Below are 21,972 nucleotides of genomic sequence, written 5' to 3'. Positions count from 1 at the left end.
TACCCTTACAGAGTGAAATTTGACTGCATTCTGGGAAATTACTTCATACTGGGAACATTCCGGTTGCCAATAACGCTATTTCCACTTTCGATGTACCAGTGTTATTTAATTTATGAGGTAAAAAGTATTTTTGTTCTTATATATTGATACAATCACGGTTCAAACACTGAAATCGGTTTCTCTCGATTTTCATGGAAGCTCACTTACTTGCTTCTTTCCCGTAGCCCTTCGTACGTGAAATACATGTAAACGGACGACGCCGCGAATAAAAAACTAGTCTAATTATAAAAGCAGCACATCTGTAGGACAATGTTTTTAAATTTTATTTTTATTTTATTTTTACCACTATCGGGCAACAGTAGGTACCGCTCAGCCGTAAAAATGTTAGAGGCCGGCAGACGTTCCTGTTTTGTTGAGTATCACCTGGCCGTCACGCATCCCCCCGGGGTGAGCCAACAGTAGGCGGGAAAGTCTGTGGCGTGGTGTAACGCAACGCAGCGCAGCGCAGCCAGTATATAAGCGCGGCGTCGCTTCTCAGTGTCCACCACAACGTCTCCAGGGCTCTTCACGACAACAGCTCCGCAACCACCCAGCGACAATGAAGGTCACACTGGTGAGTACCGTTCACACAGGGAGCTAAGTAATGTAACCAATTTGTTCACCTCTGTTTAAAACTGTTGGTTTTCAGGTGCTCCATTACAAACCTGAAATTTTTGATGCTTTACGAACTCTTTCGGCATCTCAGGACTTCCTCTTTTTTATCATCACTGGCTATGCGCCCTTGCCCAGATAGCTTGATTTCCGCCAATCGTCACGATTGAGCCTAGCTACACAGGGACGGCATTGTTTTGAATGTGTCTTCCCTTTATTGTGGCTGGCATAGGCCTCACACCTCACTGAACCGCTGGCTCGTTTCCATAATAATTTGTTACACAAGTAAAAGAATATTGAATATAATATTTATTTCGTGGGTTTCTAGCACAAAGCGCATCTCACCCGACTGGCATATCGGCTTTACCGTCATTTTATTTAGTGAGAAACGGGTAAACACCGAACTCCCACGCATAAAACAGCTTCAAGCTTCTGAATGCTTTACAAGTGAGGTAGTATGTTAAATGTTTGACATTAAGTATGTAAGTGAGAAAAAGTTTAGAAAAGGTTTGAAACTATGTTCAAGATTCGTTGGAAGTCGCTAAGTGCTCCAATTATCAGACACTGGATGAGTATAGTCTGCTTAATTTGAGCTCTGTACTAAGCAAGAGCTGGTTTCTCACGCGTCCCAATGTTTATGACGTCATATTCCCTGAACCATGTCTCGCATAATGACGTATATTTGCAGGTACATTCAGTGCTGTGTGTGAACACTGTCTGCAAAATGTATTGTGCTTGCAGTTAGTAGCAAACAAGAAATAAATTAAACTACTAACTGTAGTAAAGAAGAAATACTGCCTGATGCAGCCGTTGTATTGTATTAACAGCGAAAATGTAATAAGCGGTTAACTTATTTCATCATTTTGTGGGTGGTGTGTGCGAGAAAAGTTTCGTGAAGGTTTGGAATTATGTCTAAAGTTTGTTGCAAATCAATAAGTGCTTTCATTCTCAAATATTGGATGAGTATGGTGTGGGTATTAGCTTCAAGATATGTACACAGTTCCGACTGTAAAAGCTTGTTTTGTACGCATATCAGTTTTTATCACGTCATATCTTCTAAACCGTGTCTCGTAGGATGATATAATTTTGCAGGTACATCCAGTGGTATATATGGGCAACGTCTGCAAAATGCGTTAAGAATATATGTAATAGTAAAGAAGTAATGAGTTAAAAAGTGATGCCTGTTGCAAAAGTTTTACTGCGTGAACAGCAAAAATGTAGTAAGCGATGAAGTTTTATCCTCTCATAATTTCGTGTGAGAAGTGGGGCGAGGGGAGAGCGTCAGCGAGAAAAAATTTCCCAAGGCTTTTAAAATATGTATTAAGTTTGTTCCAAGTCACTAAGAGCCCTCATTTTCAAATGCTAGATGAATGTAGTCTGGGTATTTTGCGCACAGTGCGTTAGGCTGCCTCAAAGGAAGGAAGGAAGGATTTAACGGTGTCAATGTCGAGGTCATTAGAAACGGAGTACAATTTCGGACCGAGTCAAGGATGGGGAAGGAGATTGGCCGTGCGCTTTCAAAGGAACCATCGCGGCATTTGTGTGGAGCGATTTAGGGAAACCACAAAAAAACCAAAATCTAAATGACCGATGGCCGTTAGAACAGTCGTCCTCCCGAATGCCAGTGTACTAACCACTGCGCCACCTCTCTCATTGCGTTGCCTCTACACATATACACAAGTGTAATACTTGTCTTACTGTGTTGAATCATTCACATGAGACTATAGCTCTTAATCAATAGATTACGTCATCATTTTGGATTTTTAATTTCGATCACTATTTATATGAAAATTGAGAGTAAAATTTTTCTTGCCATCCGGAAGCCGTGAAATAGGCAAGTTTCAACCGGGTCCGGTTTCCGTGCCCCGGGATAGCAACATTATAATATGATTCAAATGGCTCTAAGTACTATAGGACTTTACATCTGAGGTCATCAGTCCCCTAGATTCAGAACTACTTAAACCTAACGAACCTAAGGAAATCACACACTGCCATGCCCGAGGCAGGATTCTAACCAGCGACCGTAGCAGCAGCGCGGTTCCGGACTGAAGCACCTAGAACCGCTCGGTCACATCAGCCGGCCATTATAATATATTTGTCAATGTGTGGTATGGAGTAATTTGTTGGTACGGTCTTCCTGGAACCTCGGAAATTTAACTACCGCCTCACTACGATCCATAACGCGTTTCTATTAGCGTCTGCCAGGGGAGTCAATTTAGCATCTATGTGACGCTTTCGTGCTGGCGTTCGTGGCCAAATGAGCAGTTCTTTGTTATGTATTTCCTATTTCCTTTAAGGTGCCCAGACGGATGGCAGTGCTCAAGAATCTATTAACTGAGGATTTTGTTAGCTGCCTCAATCGTCAATGAATAATATTTCCTCAAGCAATTATTTTCCTCATCTCTGTCCAATCTGAGCTCGGGCTCCAGCCATAATGACCTTATCGTCAACGACACGCTGAATTGACTTCATAACTCAATTTGAATCAAATCCTTTTGAGCATTAGGCGGCGTATATTTGAGTGGAAACAGCTGTTAAAACAGACTTTCTGGGGACTTGAAAAGGACTATTGCAAAGAGGGTCGAAACGTCAGTTTTAAAATGTGTTTAGTTTCAAACTCTCACCACTTAATGCTCAAAACGATTTTATTCAAATAAGTGGCGTTGTTCGAACGGGTATTAGAGACATTGTGCAACGATTTCATGCATGCATAGAAGCTATGGGATACTACGTCGCAGAAATGTTGTTTAGTAAGTATATTGTGCAAGTTCGGCAGCTAAATAAAATTTTAACCAAACTGTGTTGCTTGCGTTTTTATGTTCAGTAAGCCAACGGTATATTTCATTTTGTAATGTTCTTTTTTAAATTTCAACGCATCGTTTTCAGACTAAGGTTCCATTAAGTTTATAAGTTTGTATCACCTTGAAAACATCCTCTACACTTCGCAAATTATTGTGCAATGCATGCCGAAAGGCGCTCCCTGTGCTGTCGGATTCTTCTGTGTATTCCCCTTGTAGGTCTGCGAAGTTTGGATGAGACGCGGCTCGGTGAGGCCAGCGGATATTAAGGTAACTTGACTGACGTCATGTGACGCGTTTGTGTGTTGCCACAGGTGTGCACGCTGCTCGCCGCTGCCGTCGCCCTGTGCCACGCCGACGCGCCCTTCCTGCCGCTTCCCATCGACACCCTTTTCCGCAACGAGATTCGCGACGAGTTTGGCCAGTACTCGCTCGTGTAAGTACTTCGTCGACTCCAAACTGCCGCTGCTCTTATCCCTTTTGTTCACAGCGACGGTGTGCTTGTTTCAAAGCAAGTCGAAATAGCGCTTTATTCTATTAGTAAATTATTTAATGAAGTATTGAACATGCCGATATTAGGATTTCATAAAAAGACGAACCACTCATCGAAATCCAGTTTGCGTGAGATACACGCCAAAATAAGAATTTCAAGTATTCTGATGATATCGCATGCGTTGTCCGCAGCTCGTGGTCTTGAGGTAGCGTTCTCGCTTCTGGCGCACGGGGTCCCGGGTTCGATTCCCGGCGGGGGTCAGGGATTCTCTCTGCCTCGTGATGACTGGGTGTTGTGTGTTCTTCATCATCATTGACTCGCAAGTCACCGAAGTGGCATCAACTAAAAAGGACTTGCAATACGGCGGCCGAACTTCCCCGCATGGGGCCTTCCGGCCAACAGTGCCATGCGATCATTTCATTTCATTGCATGCGTTGGCTTCGCCAGCTCACAACCAAACTGTCACTTTTCGGCCTAACCTCAACCTAGGGCTACTTACATATCAGTGTGTCACCACAACTTTTTGTATACACATACATTGGCTCTGCCAACTCTCTACCAATGACATTCTAATCTAATCTAGACCTTAGGCTAGGCTACAGATTAGTCTGACGCCTATTTTCCAAAATAAAATATAGAAGAAAAAGTAGTGTAATTGTCTAACTTTTTTGGTTCACATATGGCGTCAGACATAGCGACATCATTACTGTTGTGGATTGGCAAGAGAGCCAACCCACTATGAGAGGAAGCCGAAAGGCACGCGTTTTAGCTCACGCAGGCTGGCGTGAGGTCTGGAAAAGGTCAAGGAAATTAGACTAGCAAAAAACGTACGTAGCTGCTGGAATACTTAACTTTAATCCATAATTGGTGAACATCGCTCTTGACGGTACATGTTTTACAGCATCAATAGTAACTGGTAATGGCGCCTTGCTAGGTCGTAGCAAATGACGTAGCTGAAGGCTATGCTAACTATCGTCTCGGCAAATGAGAGCGTAATTTGTTAGTGAATCATCGCTAGCAAAGTCGGCTGTACAACTGGGGCGAGTGCTAGGAAGTCTCTCTAGACCTGCCGTGTGGCAGCGCCCGATCTGCAATCACTGATAGTGGCGACACGCAGGTCCGACGTATACTAACGGACCGCGGCCGATTTAAAGGCTACCACCTAGCAAGTGTGGTGTCTGGCGGTGACACCACGATTACGTCACAAGCCAGTGTCGACGTCCGGTATTGTTGTGTGCAGTCCATCCCTGTTTACTAAAACGTCATCGTCGTTTATCGATCAACAACTTTAAGACACTTGTTCTGTTGTACAAAATAAACTTTCTTTTTAGCGAAGTTCTTTGATAAATTGTGTACAGGATTTACGATGGACCTTAAGCTACCGAGGGCTCAGAGATTCGTTTAGCAACTGTAATTATTTGTAGCCAGGTAACAACACAGCCGCCAGTCCAAATCGAGCGTATAATACTGAATATGTGAATAATTTTAAACTTCAGATATTTATTACTTAAAACGGAATCTTCTAACACTTATGCCACAGGTGAACAGATTCGTAAAATCAGTCACTTTCAATCCCTTCTATGCAGCTTCCTACGATGAGAAAAAAAATGGCTCTGAGGACTATGGGACTTAACTTCTGAGGTCATCAGTCCCCTAGAACTTAGAACTACTTAAACCTAACTAACCCAAGGACAGCACACACATCCATGCCCAAGGCAGGATTCGAACCTGCAGTCGCGCTGTTCCAGACTGCAGCGGCCAGAACCGCTCGGCCACTCCGGCCGGCCCTACGATGAGATATTAACAGATTAGCAAACAACTCCCTCACAATAACGTTAATTAACTGAAGTGTCTAGCTTTGAAAGAATATCTGTACTACGATATCTATTTATGAAATGAGCAAACTTATTTCTGGGATATGAGGGCCCTCCCAGTGCAATAACACATGGCAACGATTGTTTGGAACTTTCTTAAAGCAGCAGTGCATTATACAATTTTCATCCTTTGTATCAGTTGCTTATTTAAAAACAGCTTCAAAACAGAACCCCCGTACGTCGCTGTCTCTTTCTTTTCCAAGGAGATCTCCCGGAAGTAGCGTACTGTCAGAATAAAGTGGAAGGACCTCTTTTTCGAGTAATATTTACGTTAAATGCCTTTTATAGTGTTAAGTGACAAAGATGACCATGAAATCGTCGCCAGTTTTCGTAAACAAAGCAAGCTTCGATAGCTTAAGTAACGGACAAAAATCGACCAAAGTGCGTGTTTCGTTTCGGGAGTAGTAGAGGTGGAAGAAAGGATAACATTGGAGGACGTAGTACGACTAACCGAATATCGACTAGATCGCAATATTGGTCCTATTTCTGGCGTATAAACTGTCCAATACAAACGCAGCGGCCTCTAATATTTGCAAGACGTGATCATCCAAACATTTTTCCGAGTAGACGTGTTCCGTTACAGCTACCAGACCTCCAACGGCATCACGGTGACGGAGCAAGGCGAGCTGCAGCCCAACCATGACGGCACGGACTACGTGCTGGTGAAGAAGGGCAGCTACAGCTACACCAGCCCAGAGGGGATCCCCGTCCACCTGAACTACAAGGCCGACGCCAACGGCTTCGTAGCGGTCAGCCCCAACATTCCAGTGCCGCCCTCTGCATGAGTGCCATAACATTTATATTTAATAAATTAATTTTTTTAACAAACAGATTTTCTGGTTTTATTTCAAACAGTCCGAAGCGTATCTGTAGGAAGGTTGCAACGCCAGGAGAGTGTAGCGAAGTGCACGAGGACCTTATAACGATATGTTTACGTAATGTGTATACATAAACATATAGTTATAAATGTCCCCGTTCGTAGTCGCTAATTATAACAATATGTTTACTTTTGTGCTGTAACATATAGCTGTAATCAGCAGTGGAAATATATTTGCCAACGCCGACCGTGTGCGGCTGTTTCTTGCTGGATCGTCTGATTAGTCGGAAGTTGCATTGCAGAGGAGAGTAAATGCCTATTCAAAATATAATTATTTTTGAATAGCTCAACATGAATTTCCTAAGAGACCGTAGTTTATCATGCATTTACCAGTAGAATATGGCGTGGAGAAAATATTTCGCCGCATGCAACTTCCGTCCGATTTCGACGAAAGAATTCGTGACTGTGAACTCCCTATTTGGCAGAAACATAAAGAAAATTAAATAACTTCATGAAGGAGTGAGACATAGATTCTACTCTAAATAAAAAGTCCATACACTAGTTCCATTTAACTCTGAATTTATGGCAATTAATAGATGAACTTACACGGCAGTGAAGGATTTAACATGGATGCCGTTTTGACTGGCACTTCTCTTCTCGTAATGAAACTAATTCCTTTGACGTTTTCACATACACGTCGCACAATATATCTACTGCTATGCAGTATTGCTCTTTTAGTATTGCACTTTTACTTTACACAAAAATAATATTATTTTTAACAATAATAATACGGCGGCAAGACATGCGCGTCCGACACAAGTTAGAAGAGACAAGAGAAGAAAAAAATGAGTAACTGAGTAACTGTTAATCGAGAATGTCTCGTACATCAAAAGAATGTGTAAAAGTGTTCTTCTGTCCGTTTTTCGCGCCGCGGTTTTCAAAGTCAGTAACTCACTGCATCTCTGACGGCGCTTCGACAATAAACACGTTACGTCACAGGTCGTTCACCTTTTACATTCTCGCAACATTATTTGCTAACTGTAGCTGTTGCCGAGCGACTGTTCGATTAGTGAATGATTTAAAATGATAAGGCAATCACATAATGTTACAACCTGCAGACGGTCGGCGACAGGTGCAGGGACTGACAGTCGACACTGAACAGAAATAAACGTAACGTACTGAGCATGAATGTGGGAAGAGTTCCACAGCCTCTCCACTACGCTAATGGTGGTTGGCCCAGACAGTAAATAAATGGAACACATCAAGCATAAACAAAGAGATTCACAACTGTTCGATGCCACTAACGGCGAAAAACCATTGCAAACAGCAACTACTGTAAAATACCTAGGAGTACCAACTGGGAGCGAACTAAAGTGGAATGGGCACATGAAACAAGTTGTAGAAAAAGCGGCTGCCTAGCTGAGCTTCATTGGGAAGGTCTTAAGGAAATTTAGTCTGTCGACTAAAAATGTGGTTTATAAAACACTTGTTTGATGGGATATTGAGCACTGCTTATCAGCATGGCATTCTTACTGTTAATGCGTCGGGGTTGGCCAGGAGGGGAAAGCAGTAGGCATCCGTTGAACTGAAGAATCAAACATAGTTTTAACTGCATGAATGTTTAATGCCGTAAAAAGGAAAGGCAGGCCTAGAGAAGCCGCCGAGACTGAATGGGCCGCCGCCCAAGAGGGCGGGAGACGAGAGCGTCTGGTCGGGTCGGAAGCCGCCAGCAAAAGACACCGGACGGCTTGTCCGCTCCCACCGGCTGGCCGCGGTCCCACCCCTCCAAGCCTCCCTATTGGTCGGCCAAATCGAAGACGCGCAGTTCGGTAGCGATACCTTGTCAGCAACACGTGAATTTAGCTGCTGATGGTTCAACACGTGAGTTTCAAAGTGGTTACTCCGTGCAACGTGACTGCGACGCTGCAGCTAACCGTCAGGCAGAAGGCACTGCCGAACATATAGTGAAAAATAAAAATCAACTTTTAATACTAATAAGTCCATTCAGTAACGGCCCCCACTGTACATTACAACGCTGGATTAATAGAATCTCGCCTTTATATACGATAAAGATGTAGGCCGAAGCAATGAGTTTCGAACGCAGGTGTCCTGCTTGCTAGCCAGATACGACATACGTCGCGACACACCGGCACTCCAGCCGCCACACCAGCACGGACTACCCCTGTACGTTTGCCTCCCCAGATGCAAATTCCAGTTCACTCCACAGCCTACTACTGTTCCCCTTCTAAATTCTCATCTGTATTGCTGAGGCTCTCCGACGTTGGAATAGCTCCTTAGCAATAGTGAAATGGGATTAATCCTGCCTGTACCTCAGATGTAGGAGATATATTAATCATATACAGTTGATATTCCTGAGACGTATGGCTGAGGCGTGAATTAGAATTTGAATCGGGAAGGGAAACGTACTAGGAAAGTCCGTGCAGGTCTGGTATCCGGAGTGCCAGTGTCGCGCAACGGATAGCGCATGTGCTTGGCAAGCAAGAGATCCGGATTCGAATTTTAATTCATTGCTTCAGCCTACATCATTATTGCAGTCAAAGGTGAGACTCAGTACGTCTCAGGAAGATCAACTGTATGGTACTAATATAAGATCCAAAATAGAGCGGCGCGTTTTGTCCCGGGGTCATTTACTCCGTGCAAGAGCGTTACGGAGATGCTCAACAAACTACAGTGGCAGACGCTACAAAATAGGCGTTGTGCCTCATGTAGGAGTTTACTGCTGGAATTTCGAGAGTGTACGTTCCAAGAACAGTAGGGAAACATATTACTTCTTCCAAAATATGTCCTGTATAGTGAAGACAACGATTAAATTATAGAAATATAAGCTTTTATAGAGACTTACTAATAGTTGTTCTTCTGTATCTACATTTACAAACGTATTCCACTGGCCACCATACGGTGTTGGCGGAGGTTACCTTGTACGCTGCTAGCCGTTTCCTTTCCTGTTGCCGGCCGAAGTGGCCGTGCGGTTAAAGGCGCTGCAATCTGGAACCGCAAGACCGCTACGGTCGCAGGTTCGAATCCTGCCTCGGGCATGGATGTTTGTGATGTCCTTAGGTTAGTTAGGTTTAACTAGTTCTAAGTTCTAGGGGACTAATGACCTCAGCAGTTGAGTCCCATAGTGCTCAGAGCCATTTGAACCTTTCCTGTTTCATTCGCAAATGGAGCTAGGCAAAGACCATTGTCTACATGCTTCCGTATGATTCCTGATTTCCCTTATCTCGTCTTTGTAGTCCTTGGGCGAGATGTGGCAGTCGGCTCGTTCTTCTGTAAGCTACAAATGCCGCTTCCCGAAACCTTTTTAATAGCGTTTTGCGAAATGAACGTCTTATTCCCTCTAGGAGATCCCATTTGGGTAAAACTCACGTGTTGATCGAGCCCACCAGTAACGAATCTAGCAACTGGCCTCTGAATTGCTTTTCGTTTACAGCGATCTGATGAGAATCCCAGAGCCTTGAGCAGCACTCTGGAATGGGTCGTGAAAGTGTTCTGCACGCGGTCTCTTTTAAGGATTAGCTATCATTTCTTAGAATTCTCCCAAAAACCCAAGTCGAGCATTCGTCTTTCTTACTACTAGTCTTACGTGCTCGTTCGATGTCGTTTTGCAACGTTATGCAAGCATCATGCCTCTTGTACCTTTTCGAACATTACAAGATTGTATTTCTTACTCATCTGCATATAAGAGGGTGAGTCAAATGAAAACCTTAAATATTTTTTTAAAATATTATTTATTGTGCAGAAGTGGCACAAAGCTGTACCACTTTTCAACATAGTCTCTCCCACGCTCAATACAAGTCCTCCAGCGCTTACAAATGGCGTAAATTCCTTTAGAAAAAAAATTCTTTTGGTAGTCCGCGGAACCACTCACGCACCACATGGCGTACCTCTTCATCAGAACGGAACTTCTTTCCTCCCATTGCGTCTTTGAGTGGTGCAAACATATGGAAATCACTCGGGGCAAGGTCTGGTGAGTATGGTGGATGAGGAAGACACTCAAAATGCAGGTCTGTGATTGTTGCAACTGTTGTACGGGCAGTGTGGCGCCTTTCATTGTCATGTTGCAAAAGGACACCTGCTGACAGCAATCCACGTCGCCTTGATTTGATTGCAGGTCGCAGATAACTTTTTAGGAGATCTGTGTATGATGCACTGGTGACAGTGGTCCCTCTAGGCACGTAATGCTCCAAAATGACGCCTTTCTCGTCCCAAAAGAGAGTCAGCATAACTTTCCCTGCTGATGGTTCTGTTCGAAACTTCTTTGGTTTTGGTGATGAGGAACGGCGCTATTCCTTGTTCGCTCTCTTCGTTTCCGGTTGGTGGAAGTGAATCTATGTTTCGTCGCCAGTAACGATTCTTGAAAGGAAGCCATCACCTTCTCGTTCAAAGTGCATAAGAAGTTCTTCACATGCGTCAACATGTCGTTCTCTCATTTCAGGAGTCAGCTGCCGTGGCACCCATCTTGCAGACAGTTTCTGAAACTGAAGCACATCATGCACAATGTGGTGTGCTGACCCATGACTAATCTGTAAACATGCTGCAATGTCATTCAGTGTCACTAAGCGATTTTCCTTCAATATGGCTTCAACTGCTGCAATATTCTGTGGAGTCACAACTCGTTGTGCCTGACCTAGACGAGGAGCATCTTCCACTGAAGTCACACCATTTGCGAACTTTCTACTCCATTCGTAGACTTGCTGCTGTGACAAACATGCATTCATCCGTCGATGAATTTCAATAGGTTTCACACCTTCATTACGCAAAAACCGAATAACATAATGCTGTTCTTCCCTGGCGCAAGACGGAAGTGAGGCGGCCATCTTCTTACTGATACTGCGACGGTATGTGTGCATCTGCACTATGCTGCCACCTACAGGCCATTCTGCACGCTGTTTGTAGCATGCTTACCAACTTACAGGCTAACGGCGCGAAATTTCGATTTGTTATTACAAATTTAAGGTTTTCATTTGACTCACTCTCGTACTTACATTGTTCCACATTTAGAGCAAGCTGCCACTCATCATTCCAAATAGTAATTCTCTTTAGGTCACATTGTATTCTTCTATAGTGAAAACAGGACATCAGCTATAATTTTTCAAGAACGGGCCTGAAGCAAATTATTTCGTGACACCAGGATTGGTGAATATGAAAAGAAAAATGAAGTAATTTTCATTGTTCGCGAGAGTTCATAGATTTTTCCGCGCTGATTGTAAATCTCCACCCATTTATTTCACTACCTTAAACAAGAAATCTTTGAGGACATGTGCGACCGTATTGGCACTAATGATGACACACTTGTCCTGGTCGCTAAGATTTTTTTCCCTTTATTTATAACTTCTGGTGGTACTTTTCAGATTACCCCATCATCAGGTCTGTGGGATAAAAATACAGTATGAGACGAAATAGACAATGAGTGAAGTTCAGTAAGATCGATCCACAGTATCTTATTACTTATAATCGTTCCGTTACAATATCAGTGCCCAAACTGTCTCAGGCACTGCTCCGTGTTGTAATGTAAACAATCTCTGCCACTAGCCGGCATTCGTGACAGTAACAATGGCTTGTGGTAACAAGCATATTCGTGTGACATGTCAACGCTTGTTAAATGTACATGTATTATTTAACGTGAATGATTAAAAAGTTAATGCAGGAGCCGGAATGTACAAGAGCAACTAGAACACATCAAATTACAAAAAATTAACGGACTTGAAAGATGGCAGTGTGAGAACAAGGATATTATTGGAATTACATCAGATTCAGTCACATACAGCCCCCCAGAGGAAAATGTTTTTGATATCTATGTTTACATTACAATATCCCAAATGAATATAGTATACATTTAATTAAACTGTATCTTGAGAAATATAGAGGGTGCTTCCCTGATAATGCTACAGACTTTCAGGGATGATGGAGTAAGGTAAACGTATCAATTTCAGGTAAGAGACCCTAGTCGGAAAACGACCATGTCGACCAAGTCATGTTCTGGCTTAGCCTCGCGCAGCGCTCAAACTAGTGGCCTCATCTTCCGAACGCTGATCACCACGTACAGAATTCTCGCTGAATACCCCCCCCCCCCCCCCCCCCCCCAATGACCACAGATAATTCATTACGTTGATGGACCAATGAAGGCGTACGGAATTTAATATCAGAGAGACCGAATGTCATATCTACGCTACAGTAATAATGAATTCCATTTACCTGCACAAGTTTCCAAATCTGTTACATTTACTACAGTTGTTCAAAATGGCGTCCCCGAGATTCAATGAAGGCATGGAATGGTTGCACAAAGTTGGGTCGCACTGGTTCTAATATTGACAGTGTTGTTTGGACAGTGTCACAGGCAGAGATAATTGTCCCCAGGATATCCTCTTCAGTCTCGACAGGCGTCTCGTACCCAAGACTTTTCACATCGCCCCACAAGAAGAAATCAAGTGGGGTGAGATCAAGTGAACGTTCTGGCCATGAAACAGAACCTCTTCTGATTATTTACTTTTGAGGGAATGTGTGATCCAGTTGTTCACAAACCCTCAGTCCAAAGTGTGATGAGACTGCATCACGTTTGAACCACATCCGTTGGCGAATAACAACTGGGATATGTTCCAGGCACCTGAGTAGCATGCTTCTGATAGATACTGGCTACACTGGTGCTTTTAATTGGGGAGGAAGAAGGAATGGGCCAATACGAGTATATAATCGTTGACTATACCTGCCGACACGTTGACGGATAATCTGTGCTGATGGAACTTCACAACTGTATCCTGGGGCTGTCCCAAACATGACTATAACGACTGTTGAGCAGTCTGTCTCTGGTGCAAGATGTTTCATCCGCGAAAAGTAGATACCCAGGAATGTGAGGATCGGCTGTAAGGCGCTACAAGAACAATTGGCTGAACACCACACAAGGTCTGAAGTCAGCAGCAAAGCACGAACTTTCTGTGGATGTTGGGGGATGCAGCTGCATTTCCCATAATACTCGCCATAGGGTATTCTGCAAAACATTCATCTCACGTGCAACAAATCAAGTGCTGATTCCAGGCACCTCATCCACTAAAGCAAGCATTGCATCTTCTAAGCGGGAAGTCCATGTAATTAGTCGATCACTCGGTCATCGTACTGTGTTACCACTTGCCCTATTTCACTTAATCGTTGGAACAGGCTTGGAAAGATAGTTTGCGTCTGATGTCTTTTACGCAGATAACTGGTCCTGCACGACCTTTCCACTTCTCTGCTGCTTCCATTTGCTTGCCCATACACGAAAATCATGTTTGCAGTTTCCGTCACTGGCTACAGCTCCAGTTGACTGGGTGCAACTCCATTTGGTTAGGAGTGATCGACGTTAGTACTTCAACTTTAAACACAGACTGCTATCCACTACAGTACACACATTCTCCACCAGTACTGCTCATGTCAGTACAAAGTACACAATCACCATTCGATTAGTTGTGTTATTATGTCAACCTCTACACCAAAGTGGTCATCGCAATTACTTATCCTACAATATTAGCAACAGAGCTAACACAGCGATTTTCACTTATAACTTTCCACTCGGTCTTTTCCAGGTCAGTGTCTTTTACCTCAAATTGATACAGTTACCCTTCTCCACCATCCACGAAAGTTTGTAACGTCATCAATGACTCACCCTGCACAGCCTGTATTATCCTGTATTCTACACAACTTATCTGAAAAACATATAGCACCAGACATTCCAAAATAATACAAACGATGTTTAACGAGCTATCGAGTTGCACAGTGTGTGACAGTGAATGAAAAAATACGCCAGTCAACGAAGACTAAACAAGGTCGACCAGGAAAAAATTCGTACAGTTACAAATTTTTATACTGTGGTAGGAGTATCGCGAACAACATGACCTGTGTTGTGTGAGAGGAGAGAGGGGGGTCGATTATTGAAAATAGTGTTGCAATGGAAAAACACTAATTTTTACTTTTAATTGAAATGGTTTAAGAACAAATATTAAATGTGTGTACCACATCTAAGTGCAGTAGAGCCGTATCTCATAATTATACATTACAAATGTGAAAGTTTGTGAGTTTGTTTGTTGCTCCTTCACACTGAAACGGCTGGACGGATTTGGAACGCGTGTCTTGTAGTTTCTAAGATGCTTGAATACTAACAACGACGGTGTCATCCAAATGCTGTCCGACAGAGAGACGTCGCCCTTTTACACCTAGAACGCGGTACGCCCATAGCAAGGCAGGATTTGGTTATGATATGCTAGCGTGTCCGCTGGTAATAGGCACAAACGCGAGGGCAGATGACGTTGCGCGTACAGATATTATAAAATTTGCTCTGCATCGAATTAGAAAATGCTTAATCTCTTCCTTCATCGAGTTACGATATTTATTACTCATTCACATTGAAGATTCTGGACGGATTTGGATGAACTTTTTACGGTTCTGTAACACAGTCGGTATAAACTAGACCCATATAGGATCATTATTTTGCCCGTCCGTCCGCCTGTCGGTCTGTTTGTTACAAACCCCTTTTCTCAGGGAAGGGTACACGTACGAAGTTGAAATTTATGTCACATGCTAAAGTATATAGTCCTTTGATGATGTAAGAAAGTTAAGCTTCTGAGTTATGCAATCAAAAGATACGGCCATTTTTTATACTTGCACACTCACTCAACAAAACTTTATGGTACTTTCCGTTTGGTAGAACCATGAAATTTGGCGAGAAGCGAGGTTTCACAGTACAAGTAAAGGGAAAAATTGTTAATTTTTTAATTATTTCACAGGTAAAAAAAATTGTCCTTTGTTACCCGATTTCAAACGAAAACTAAAGCATTCTCGAAAGTCTTGGAATACCCGGAACCGATATCTTAATAGTATCGACATCGATAATGGGTAAAAATAGTAGAGATTCTTCTATTCCTGGGATGGATGAACCTTCCACACATATAATGAAAAGGAAGGAAGAGATGGACAAAGAGACAGGGAAGAGGAGGAGATGTACAGAGTGACGTGGAGGAGGAGGCGGAGTAATAGAAGAATGGAATAAATACACACCCGGACAAAGCCGGGTACTCAGCTTGTAACGTATATAGATAATTTATGCGTAGGTTTTGATCAGTGAGTTTGCGGGTATCAAAATAGGTGAAGTAAATGGCTGTATTTTTTGATAGCAGCATTAAAAGCTTCAATTTTTACACCGCCAAGGCACCATAGGCCTTAGTATTTGGCATAAGTTTCAACTTGATACCTATAGCAGTTCCTGAGAAAAATGGGTCTTAACAAACAGACAGATAGACAGTCAACAAAGTGATTCTGAAAGGATTCTATTTTTTCCGATTGGTGTATGGAACCCGACAAATAGCACTTTTGGCGCCAATCGCGCGAGGCATGAACCATTTCTGTAGTATAGTCTGCAGGCACCGGTTGACTCAGCGGATAGAAAACAGAACGGTAATCCGAGGGCCGTGCCATCTAATCCATATTTGAAAACTTTTTTCCCTTATTTTCAATTTTCACGCTACTTACACTGCAAAAAACCGAAATATTGCGCAGTAAATTGCGATTATTAATATTTCCAAAAAGGCACGAAAAGAAAAGGCAGAGAAAACTTTGGGATTGCAAATAAATTTCCAGGAAGGGACTGTGAGGCTTACACGACGAGAACTTCATATATCAAATCAGATACGTTCATTATTTTACGGTTGGTGATTTACGCGTCCTACCTTTGTCCCGAACCGCCGATGGGCCAATTTTACCGGGCTGGACAAATATCAAAATGAATACAAAGTACTACACGCTTTATGTGATAACTCCTTCTTGGAAAGTTATTTGCAGATTCCTCGTGGACACGTCGACCGATTTTCAGAATCAAATGTGATTATCACGAGTGTTTTTTAACATGTGTGATTATTTTTGTTAGTGAACATAGGAATTTGTATGAAAGGATTACACACCAATTAGTACAATACATTTTCTAAAATGCGGAGGAAGTAATGGAAAAAATGTAGCACGGGTTTGGGGGTACATTGACTGGCCTATGCTTGCACCACAACTGTCAGCTACCATTCCATTTGTCGTCAACATTTCAAAAACACAATGAAACTTTGACCACCCAGGAATAAGTACATTGATCTAAAGTTTTCTCAAGTGCATTATTAAGCCTCATAAAATAAAAAGAACCTAGTGCAGTACGTTAATCAAACAGTGTGGTGCATCATCAAAACTATAAATATAGTGAAATGCACTAAGTGGAGTACCGTACATATAGCTTCAAATTTAGCTCAGCATAATACCTTCATGAGGAGGTATTGAATAGGATTGGGGAGAAGAGAAGTTTGTGGCACAACTTGACTAGAAGAAGGGATCGGTTGGTAGGACATGTTTTGAGGCATCAAGGGATCACAAATTTAGCATTGGAGGGCAGCGTGGAGGGTAAAAATCGTAGAGGGAGACCAAGAGATGAATACACTAAGCAGATTCAGAAGGATGTAGGTTGCAGTAGGTACTGGGGGATGAAGAAGCTTGCACAGGATAGAGTAGCATGGAGAGCTGCACCAAACCAGTCTCAGGACTGAAGACCACAACAACAACAACAATACCTTCATTTTCATCCACCTTAGACCTAAAACCTCATTTCAAAACACCCTTTGCAATCAGAATTAAGGTTATCTATTGTGCTATATAACGCCTTCCGATCAGTGCATTTGGGATCGGTGTTGGCAGCAGTGCTACATTTACAAGTAATTTTAGAACACAGAACGAGAGTTTATGTCATCATCGCATGGATAGATGTGACATAAAATCGATAGAATTGCGAAAAATGACGAGGGAATAGGTGTAAATTGGCCGAATATACATCGAAAAGTGGGGAAATCGAGGAAGTACTTGCGTATCTTCTGGTTCGCGCTGAACAATTTGTACATGGGAACAAGTATGCGGCAACAAGAGGAATCCGAGAAAACGTCAACATAGAAACGAAGGGAATCAGGGAGGCAGTCAACTTTTTCCGTCGAGGCAGCATTATACTGTATGTCTATTGAGGTATCATGATACACGCGAGTTGACTACTGTATTTGACGCTTTTCAGGAAGACAGAGAACCATCTGCCTCTGAACTTACTTGCATCTGCATTAAAGGATAACAGAGAGTGGACGGAGTGATCGATTGAGATCGAGCTGTAACGAAGTACGATTTAACTGTTGACTGATGATGCATTCTAGACGAACTTTGATTTATGCGATGTACTCCATCCCCCCTGTCGCTTCTTGGGTGTAAAATCAAGACTTCAGCGTCATAACTAAGTTAGCGGTAGGTGCTTGTGAGGCACTGCAATTCCCGTGTGCACATTTGCCTGACAGGTTTGCTATTTACAGAGTTAGTGATGGAATGACTCGTAATCTTCACATGTCGGACGTTGCTGTTAAGCGTTTATCATTTTATATAGGGCTGAAGGAGGCATAGTATAATTTCCGAACCGTGACCGGATGTGAACAGTGGGCGCTATACATCTCCAGAAAGCTATATTGTACTCGTATCACACAGAGCCAATGTTTTAAGGAAGTAGCTTTTTCGTTTTACGGTTCGATAACATAGTTTATCGTAGAGAAATCGAGAAGAAGGAAGTATGTCCTGCGCTTGAAATATATTTCTTACATTGGAATATTAACAGCGTTACATTCCATACGACGGATAAGTCGGAAACGCAAGCGATCTAACATTATAGCCCGCTTTAAGTGCAGAACGTTGTAGCCTTAGGAGTGCATGTGTTTATGTTCTCTCTTATCAATACCTTCCAACTACTGATCCTAGACTCTAGAACAATACTTTAGAGTTGATAGCTTGGTTGATTTTACGTAAAAATGCGTCGAACTCTATCTGTCTGGAGCTCCTTTGCGGATAAAAACCATTCGTTTCTTGTCCTGCTTAACCGTCTGCTATTACATCACGACACTTTGGAAACTGTTACTATACATCGATAAGGAGTGCTAAGGTCCTCGACATGGGCGCATCTCCAGAAATCTCGTGCACTTAGATGGGTGAGGAGTCGCAAAGCTCCCTTCATTCACGAGACGTGGAGTGTAGCGGTCTTCTTCTGATCGGTTGCAGATTAATTCGGTAACGGTGCTGCAGGGCGCGTTGGTCAGTGGCATTGTGAAGAGGGTTTTTCACTCTTTAATTTTACCCTAAGATAGCGAAAATGCTCTGTGACTCTCACACGCATAGAGATAGATCGTAAATTAAACACTGTGTTCGAGGTGTTAGAAATATGTAGAGCGCTGTTTGGTATAATTTGATGATTTATATGCTCGAGAATTAAGACTGAATGGGCGTACTGAGCAGTCATCTATCTACATTCGTAATGATTACCGCAAAGTAGAGAAGAGGTGGTTTAGCTATGATACTGAAATTGGGGAAACATGGTGTCACATAATTGGCCGATGTTGAAGTTACTGTAAAATTGCTTAAATTGTTCGCGCTATCAACTGTGTTGCTTATTATTACAGTACATCGACGGTGTCTTTTCCATCTCATCTATGCATTGGTCCGCTGTTGGTTACCACATAATGACTGACTGACAGCGCTTGTTTGAGTTGGGGGATGAGTTTTGTGGATGGGTGACACCTTCTGGGAGTTGCTAGCAGCAAAACAGTGACCGCGTACATGAGTGCAAAATATGGTTCAAATGGCTCTGAGCACTATGGGACTCAACTGCTGTGGTCATCAGTCCCCTAGAACTTAGAACTACTTAAACCGAACTAACCTAAGGACATCACACACATCCATGCCCGAGGCAGGATTCGAACCTGCGACCGTAGCAGTCGCACGGTTCCGGACTGCGCGCCTAGAACCGCGAGACCACCGCGGCCGGCACATGAGTGCAATATGAGGAATCAGTCGAAAGAGAACGCAGAGTCATCATCTATTCCATCACTGTGACAGATGAGTTTAAATGTAGAGGGCGTCGGTCACTTTTGGATATCAGTTTAGAAACTCTCCACAACGCAGCCAAACTCTTCTAGTTTCCTTATGTTGTAACTGTCTTTTATTTAAAAATCATCCAGCGTTATGGTAACAGCTGTAATAATATGGTTTACACAGTGTGACATCTAGAGGTGGCCCAATTGACCTATCTTCCCTTCAAAATTCGAACTTCCCGCCATGGGGGGCTTGGCAGTGGGTGTGCGGCACTTTCCAGCCACCTTGGGTAGCAGTACTCGCATCATCAGCTAACGTCACTGCAGTCATCTTGAATGACGTCAATCATGTCACAGTGTGACGTCTTGGATAACAGTACTTTGGGGTGATGTCCTTGTTGCCTGCAAGAGACCATAGATCAGAACGTCTTAATTAATATCCATCGCGTCATCAGCTGACGTCACATCAGCTGTCTTGAATGACATCAATTGCATCACAGCGCAACGTCTTGGATAACCGTACTTTGGGGTGATGTCCTTGTTGTCTCTGACCGGCAGTAGATCAGAATGTCTTATTGTCAGTGTAGAGCCTGACAAAGACCTCGAAGTCATGGTAGAAAAACAAAATATTTGGCAGTGTACAAAGCGTATTAGAGATGAAAAAAATAATGTTTCAAACAACGAGACAGGATCACAGGGAGCGTCTCTTGCTACTTACATTGTGGTCTGTGGGGGATATGGTCATCCTCCTACAGTACAGATGATGGAACTTCAAATTGGTCTATGCAGTTGATCAATACCTGTATATTTAATAGGATCGTCACATGCGCTCGATGCCTGCATGCATGTGGTATTATATATATGTATATATGGGAGGAAGGAGATGCGGTAAAAATCTTATCTAGTTATCTATCAGATGAAGTTAGTTGAGGTTTTCTAGGCCGTAATTTTTCTCTGATGGATGGTACAGAATAACGAGGATAGCATGTTGGGGAGATGGATGTGGATGGACGTGGATCTCTAGTATTTGTATGTAGTTTGGAGAAGCACCACAATGCAATAGCAAAATCCACGTCCTTCCCCCAGCTCCTGTACTGTCCTTTATGTCCTTTATACTACTTCATGTTGTAGGAGCAGGCTTTGTTTCCCTCGAATGGTCAAAACACAGTTCTGTCGCAGTAACTCAGCTTCGCCTGTTTCTGCACGGATTGCAGGAGATGGTAGATATAGTTTCCTCCGACACCTACTCAGTTCTGACTTACACTGGAGTGATCACGTGCACAAAGGTGCAGGGATGGTAGCGTAGAATCTGAGGAGGCATTTGCAGAATGCATAGGGGCTACCTAAAACAACACGGTAATTTTACTGTAGCAGATAGATTCGAGAAAGGTGGATCGTTTGGAGATATGAGAGTGCCAGAAATATGATTGAGCAGTGGTTGTAATCATTAAAGGACCCATTGCAGGTATGTGCTTGAATGGAAAGACTTGATTCCAAATCCCAGACAGCATTTCTAGCGGATAGCTTTGCATTAGAGATCTGAAAAGCTAGTGTACATTTCTTATGACCTCAATCATCACACCATCTACTACTGTTTGTGATCCTTCTCAATCAACAATTGCCTATAACCCAGTAGATATATCACTGACCCTCTGACATTGCATCAAGATGGAATGCGTTACAAATACTATAGAATTATCTACTGGGGCGGTGTGAGAGAGTCGCAAATACCGCTTATGTACCACATTCTTTAGCCGAATCACTTTCAAAATGCAGTAATTTTATCACGAGGTTGCACCGTCAGCGACGTGTTGGTCTGATATTACACATTCCTACAATCACTGTCTCGGTATTTGTCCAGAAAAAACCGACTCATTCAAAGGTAATGCCGTACCTCGATTTATAAAGCCAGTATAGCGTTTAACATTGATCATTATGTGCACCTGTAGAAACAAGACCGCTTGTGAGAGTAACATACTTTAGTTGCTGTGATCGGGTTTTTTTAACATGTGGCCGATTACGTCTCTCTTCCCATGACACGTTGGTAGCACTCCCGAGACCTCAATCGTAACATTTAGTTGTAAGTACAGGAATAAAATATATATGTGACTGGTTTCCTAGGGTGCGTGCCTGACATGCAGTGCTGGTGACCTGTGCGTGGATGATTCACATTTCCTGTTAACGGCAGAAGCGCTCCAAATGGAGAGACCGGCTGGAGTGCATGGATGTAGATGAATTAACCGTATTGTCCTCTAGCCGACCGAATAACGAACTAATACTTAGTATGTGTTGGATAGCTTTCGTGACCGCATGGAAATTTGACGAGATTCAATATGGACATGTGTCTGCGCTGGGCCATTACTCCCTCCCATGTGAATTGTTCGGTTTACTGTTTCTTCATATTTCCCGTCTTCATTTAGTTCAGAGAAGATCG

General features: G+C 42.9%; 1 protein-coding gene across 1 annotated transcript; it reads left to right on the top strand.

The window, feature by feature from the left end:
* The first annotated feature begins 528 nt into the window (after positions 1-528).
* LOC124775633 (larval cuticle protein LCP-22-like) lies at positions 529-6,601 on the top strand. The gene is made up of 3 exons (XM_047250462.1): positions 529-613; positions 3,764-3,885; positions 6,400-6,601. The coding sequence occupies exons 1-3, from the start codon at positions 599-601 to the stop codon at positions 6,599-6,601; spliced, it is 339 nt and encodes a 112-aa protein (XP_047106418.1). The 5' UTR covers positions 529-598.
* The last annotated feature ends 15,371 nt before the right edge of the window (positions 6,602-21,972 follow it).

Source organism: Schistocerca piceifrons, chromosome 2 (assembly GCF_021461385.2).
Source record: "Schistocerca piceifrons isolate TAMUIC-IGC-003096 chromosome 2, iqSchPice1.1, whole genome shotgun sequence".
In the NCBI taxonomy this organism is placed as follows: domain Eukaryota; kingdom Metazoa; phylum Arthropoda; class Insecta; order Orthoptera; family Acrididae; genus Schistocerca; species Schistocerca piceifrons.
This window is presented reverse-complemented; position numbering and strand designations above follow the sequence as displayed.

Bases quoted from the DNA above. Each gene is read 5' to 3' on its own strand.
- LOC124775633 (XM_047250462.1), top strand. The intron at 3,886-6,399 runs GTAAGTACTTCG...GTTCCGTTACAG, and splicing joins TTTGGCCAGTACTCGCTCGT to CTACCAGACCTCCAACGGCA.